The following is a 6,578-nucleotide window of genomic DNA, read 5'->3' on the forward strand; positions in this document are numbered from 1 at the left end:
TGATGAGGAATTGAAAAATTATATGGTTGCGAGGGATGAGGCAAAAGGAATGGCAAATAAGTCTGGCTGCCCAACTGATTGGCAAACATCCTGTAAATTGAGAAATCATGTGACTAAACTGAATAAAAAGAAGAAGAAACTACACAATGAAACAAAGATAAATTACATAAAGAATGAAAGTAAAAAGCCTTGGAGCACCTTAAATTACATCTTGGGCAAAAAGGTAAACAGCTCCATCGTTCAATGAATCAGATGGCTCATTCATCACAAAACCCACTGATATTGCCAACTACTTTAATGATTGTTTCATTGGCAAGATTAGCCAATTTAGGCATGACATGCCAGCAACAAACACTGACACTACACATCCAAGTATATCTGACCAAATGATGAAAGACAAGTATTGTCATTTTGAATTCCGTGTGTGGAAGAGGTGAAATAAATATTGCTGTCTATCAATAATGACAAGCCACCGGGGTCTGACAACTTGGATGGAAAATTACTGAGGATAATAGTGGACGATATTGCTACTCCTATTTGCCATATCTTCAATTTAAGCCTACTAGAAAGTGTGTGCCCTCAGGCCTGGAGGGAAGCAAAAGTCATTCAGCTACATAATAGTAAAGCCCCCTTTACTGGCTCAAATAGCCGACCAATCAACCTGTTACCAACCCTTAGTAAACATTTAGAAAAAAATGGTGTTTGACCAGATACAATGCTATTTTACAGTAAACAAATTGACAACAGACTTTCAGCACGCTTATAGGGAAAGACATTCCACAAGCACAGCACTTACACAAATGACTGATGATTGGCTTAGAGAAATTGATTATAAAAAGATTGTGGGGACTGTTTTGTTAGACTTTTCACATTATTGATCATGGACTGCTGTTGGAAAAATGTATGTGTTATGGCTTTATACCCCCTGCTATATTGTGGATAAAGAGTTACCTGTCTAACAGAACACAGAGGGTGCTCTTTAATGGAAGCTTCTCCAACATAATCCAGGTAGAATCAGGAATTCTCCAGGGCAGCTGTCTTGGCCCCTTACTTTTCAATCTTTACTAACAACATGCCAGTGTGTCTATGTATGTGGATGACTCAACACTATCCATGTCAGCTACGACAGCATGCCCCCATTCTCATCGACGGGGCTATAGTGGAGCAGGTTGAGAGCTTCAAGTTCCTTGGTGTCCACATCACCAACAAACTAACATGGTCCAAGCACACCAAGACAGTCGTGAAGAGGGCACGACAAAACCTATTCCCCCTCGGGAGACTGAAAAGATTTGGCATGGGTCCTCAGATCCTCAAAAGGTTCTACAGCTGCACCATCGAGAGCATCCTGATGGGTTGCATCACTACTCTCTGTTATCATCTATGCATAGTCACTTTAATAACTCTACCTACATTACATGTACATATCACCTCAATTACCTCAACTAACCGGTACCCCCGCACACTGACTCTGTACCAGTACCCCCTGTATATAGCCTCGTTATTGTTATTTTACTGCTGCTCTTTAATTATTTGTTACTTTTATTTCTTATTCTTATTTTTTAAAGGTATTTTTTTAAACTGCATTGTTGGTTAGGACTAAGTAAGCATTTCACTGTAAGGTTTACACCTGTTGTATTCAGCGCATGTGACAAATAAAATTTGATTTGACTATACACGTACACATGGATTTTGTGTTGTAGATATGTGGTAGTAGAGTAGGGGCCTGAGGGCACACACTTAATGTGTTGTGAAATGTGTTGTGAATATATTGTAACGTTTTTTAAATTGTTTAACTGCCTTAATTTTGCTGGACCCCAGGAAGAGTAGCTGCTGCCTTGGCAGGAACTAATGGGGATCCATAATAAATACAAATACACCACATGCACTGGGGATAGAGAATAATCAATAGTGTTGCTATGGACACTGGATAATCTGACTAACACACACACACACACACCTGTTTGACCTCGCTGAGTCAATTCGGGTAGCATTCAATGTCCTGTGTTTGTGTAAACCATGGCTGCCAGCATTGTAAATAAAAAGATGTGCATAACGATAATCAGCCTCTGGATACTTTCCCCTTAATGTATTATTCATGTCAGCCCACCTTTTAAAAGAAACACAATTTCATTAAATCTCTAGCTGAGTAAAATAAGTGGTTTTGTTCTGTTCAATAGACAATCCAGAAAATAACGGTAAACAGCGCCACATTCAGGCAGAAAACGGAATGTTATATTCTCAGCCTCAAAAACACAATTTAATTATATCCCTATTTGAGCAAAATAAGTATTTTTGTTGTGATCACATGAAAATCCTAACAATTCAGGTAAAGAGCGCCACAGTCAGGCAGAAAATCTGAATGTTCTATCATAAAGTGAGAACAATGATTTTCCCTTGCTGATATGCCTTCTACGTAGAAATGCTATACGAGTAAAGGAATAGATGACATGCGCTGCTATAAACCTGTCTCCAATATAATCGTATAGTTTACACACACCCACCGCGGACCTTTGACAAATACATCTTCGTGAGAAAAGGCGTCCCATGGTCTGTGTTGTCAACTAACTTAATGTATTCCAAACACTGGTGGTAACCTATGATCCCAATAATTTAGGTAGCCTAGTAAACGATGCCCCTCTGGTATTTTCTATTGTGAACTGCCTGGGACTCGTTGATGTTTCCCTGTTTACTACTGAAATATATTTTTACTTAACTCAAAGACGAAATTAAATGCAATACACTGATCTCAGGCTACACATGAGTATGGTGGACCCATTGTAAAGTGACAAGCTTAAAAAACGTGTCCCAGTCCGACGTGCCCAGCTCTGCCCACCTGGGCTGCTGCTGCATTTTCTCATTCTATGAAGGTGGGGCGTGTGGATGCGATCCGCCAACCCAACCCCAAAGAAGAAGAAGCGTTTCCCGTTGTATTTGGTTAGCAGGCTACAGGAGAGAGGAAGTTGTTTTTCAAAAAGTGATTGAAAAGGTATGTACCATTTTAAACCTGGATTATTTATAATTTGATACATCTAGCTGTCACCAGTCACTCACCCAAATGTTGAAAGCTTTTGTTAATGTTAGGTAAAGCCGACTCCGGTTGTAAGCCTATTTTACAAGGAGGTAGAGCTTGCATAGGAGCGTGTTAGCGTTACTAGCTAAGTTAGCTGGCTTTGCTTTGTTCGTTAGCTAAAATTTGAATTCTAGATACTATAGCTCATGTTTTCATTATCCACTGCATTTTTGATAACCATATACTTTAGCTAGTTGTTTAGACACATGTCATGCTTAATAAGCCGTGTTAATGACCATGTTCTCGGGATAAGCCTATGCTTGATGAGCTGCCCTGCTCAGACCCAGCTAATATGCAGGCTAACCGCATTAGCTAGCTAGCTAACTAACCAGCTGTTCTTGTTATCACAGCAGCTAAACCACACAACAATTGGTTAGTTATAATGTTTGTGGATAAACGTAGCTAGCTATCTAAACTCACGTTTTATTTCTCTAAGCAGAGAAGCACAGAGACTGAGATGGATTGTGGTGCCGTTTGGTTTTATTAGCTAGCTAATAGGTTTCTATTTTTCAACAAACAAAATCTAAATATTGAAACGGCTCATGCCTGGTGTGTGTTGTTTATCAGATGTGACTGCTTGTTTTGTAACGTCATTGGTTTATTTTATTTCCACAGATTATTGTTAAATTGGTCTCAAGAGCTTGAGTTGGAACGGATGTAGATTTTTCAGCGTGTACTATAGCTACGTGACATTTTACCGATTTTCATCCACACCTTTCCCATCACAACATGAGCAGTACAGTAAGTTCTCACCTTTACATCCCTCTATTACGCACAGAGAAAATGTAAGTTCTGCTGAGCGCAACGTTGGGAAAATTCCTTGCAACTTCCAGTGTGTGTTTACTGTGAACACTGAGGCTGTACCTGCTGAGGCTATTTGATCATAATATAGGCCCACTAGAGTGGCCTGACGGAGAAAATGCACCCCATAACATTTTGAACATGGAAATGGCTGTTCTAGCATTCAGCCTACGGTAGGTAGCAGGCAATGTGTAGTGTTCGTTGTAGGCCTACATTCCTGCCACATGATAACCCTCCAAGACCTTCAGTTTCATTTTCACTTAAGCAAAGGGGTCTGGTTACTAAGAAGCTGTACTTTGTCACAGACACAGAGGAAGAGAAGGACTGGAGCCCCCTCAAGTTCCAGACGCACAGCCAAGAGTAGCAGAGTCACCACCACTGTGCCACTTCGTGCAGCAGCTGCTGCTGAGACCATTGCTGTGCTGGAGAGCAGTAGGACTAGCAGTGAGTCCCAATGGCTTTATGCCTTTCTCTCTGGTTGATTATGGATAGGTTTCAAACTTTCTTTTGGCTGTGCAGGTGAGGAGGTGGTGGACTTGACATGTGAAGGTTCTGAGCCGACTGTGGTTGACTTGACCAACAATGATTCTGTGGTGGTGAGTTTGGGAACTCTCTATGCAAATAATGATGTATGCATTAGCTGTTTTAAATGTATTGATAACAATAAGCTTTTGTCACTGTTTAAAGACTGAAATGTTGACATTTGATGTTTCTATTTTCTTCTTTTCCACCACTGCATGATTGCAAATGGGGAGACCAGGTTGTCGATGAAGGTAATTCATTGTTTTCCTCAATCACAGAGATTTATATTTAGATTAACTATATGTTTTGACCCTCAAGTAATCATTCATCACTACGTCAGACAAACTCAGTTCGAAAAATGCATGTTTATCTGCTAAATGGCATATATCAGGGCTTCGGGGCAGACGTGGAGTTGGCGGTGAGAGTTACGTGCTGAGCAGTGATGAGGAGGGGGATGCCAATGGGAGCCTCAGTGCTGACCTCCTATCTTCCCTACAGGCCAGCAGTAGAGCCAGGTACTAACTAACAACCTCTCTGACCATGCTAATCTTATCAGATGAGACATAAAAAAAAAGTACAACAATTTTACTAGAATATTTGCGTTAGGGCACATAAAAGCATCAATCTCATTTATCCACTCATAATATTGGCATGTGACCACTGAACTCATGACCTTGAGTTGCGGTAGATCCTGATGGTCTGTTCTCCACAGGTCTACGCCAGGTACAGTCAGCTGCCCAGTGTGTATGGACTCCTATGCTGAGGTAAGAGAAGCATACTTCATTGTGTGTGTGTGTGTGTGTGTGTGTGTGTGTGTGTGAAGGTGACTATGCCAAACTGTTTCTGTAATTGCTGTGTAGCTACCAGAATGTGAAGTTGTCCCTTCAACTAAGATCCTGTTTTCCTCTTCCTCTAGATCATTGAAAGTGGCAGACTAGTGGTCTCCACAAAATGTGGTCACCTTTTCTGCAGTCAGTGCCTCCGCGACTCACTGTCGAGATCCCACACTTGCCCAACCTGCAGAAAGAAACTGACCCACAGGCAATACCACCCCATATACATCTGACTTTGAATCATACCCGACTATCACTGCCCCCTACTGGACAAGCATACCTTTTTGTTAACATACACATTCAACTGATGTTTCTTCTACAATGACTCACTCTTATGCCAGCAGACATTTACCTACATTTAAAAAAACAAAATGTATTCCTCTTACTGCTGGTCATTCATTTCATAGTAATAAGATCGTTGTGGATCTGCATCACCAGTGACCACAACCAAGAAAAAACTAAGCTCAGAAGCTATATTACCTTTGATCAGATACTGTTTTAATGAAATGCCACATTTTAGAGTTTTATTTTCATTTAGCAACTTGCTCATTTTATTTTTATCTTAAGAAGTCAATGTTGTGTTGATGGCAATAACACATGTGAATGGCACTTAAGTTGCACTATGCAGAAATCGCGCCACCATTTCCTGGTTGCTAAAACTCTAATAGTTAGTCTAATATCAGTTTATATGACAAAATAAGCTAGTATAGTGTAGAGAATCATTGTACATCTAAACCATTAAATTATTTTCCATAACCAAAACTATTGTTTCAGCTTTTTTAAGCTTGTGTACAAAACTGAAAGTAAGACTCCAAAACAAAACTTAAGCATAGAAATAGAACAGATATACCGCTTCTTAGCCTTGCTTTAAAGTAGAATAATAGATCTATAACCCAAATTTCTATGCAAATTTGGTCTGGTTCCCCAAAAAGTTACACGTTGCCACAGGAGACCGAACTCTAACTCCAGTAGAAACATCTTATTATTGCTGCTGAGTAGGTGGATGTCTGAATGGTGGGTGTTGCTTGAATTGTCATCACCATTGTTGTAAATAATTTTGTGTATGTGTGGATAGAGATGGATAAGTTAATTTAAGGTTCAATAAAAATGTTGATTGAAAGTATTGTTTCAGGTATCTTTGTGACAGACTGAGAAGAGATCCCGAGGTAGGAGAGTGCATTGTTGAGCACTCAGTTCCTGTCAAAAGTTTGGATATACCTACTCATTCAAGGGTTTTTCTTTATTTTTACTATTTTCTACGTTGTAGAATAATAGGGAAGACATCAAAACTATGAAATAACACATATGGCATCATGTAGTAACTGAAAGTGTTAAACAAATCAATATATATT

The 6,578-nt window shown here is 39.8% G+C and overlaps 1 protein-coding gene across 1 annotated transcript; it reads left to right on the forward strand.

Annotated features, from left to right (window-relative positions):
• Positions 1-2,882: 2,882 nt before the first annotated feature.
• Positions 2,883-6,346, forward strand: rnf4 (ring finger protein 4). The gene is made up of 8 exons (XM_029771496.1): positions 2,883-2,986; positions 3,686-3,811; positions 4,177-4,315; positions 4,391-4,467; positions 4,632-4,644; positions 4,785-4,908; positions 5,106-5,157; positions 5,310-6,346. Exons 2-8 carry the CDS (start codon positions 3,800-3,802, stop codon positions 5,457-5,459), a joined length of 567 nt encoding a protein of 188 aa, XP_029627356.1. The 5' UTR covers positions 2,883-2,986; positions 3,686-3,799; the 3' UTR covers positions 5,460-6,346.
• Positions 6,347-6,578: the final 232 nt, after the last annotated feature.

This window comes from Salmo trutta, chromosome 13, assembly GCF_901001165.1.
Source record: "Salmo trutta chromosome 13, fSalTru1.1, whole genome shotgun sequence".
Classification (NCBI taxonomy): Eukaryota; Metazoa; Chordata; class Actinopteri; order Salmoniformes; family Salmonidae; genus Salmo; species Salmo trutta.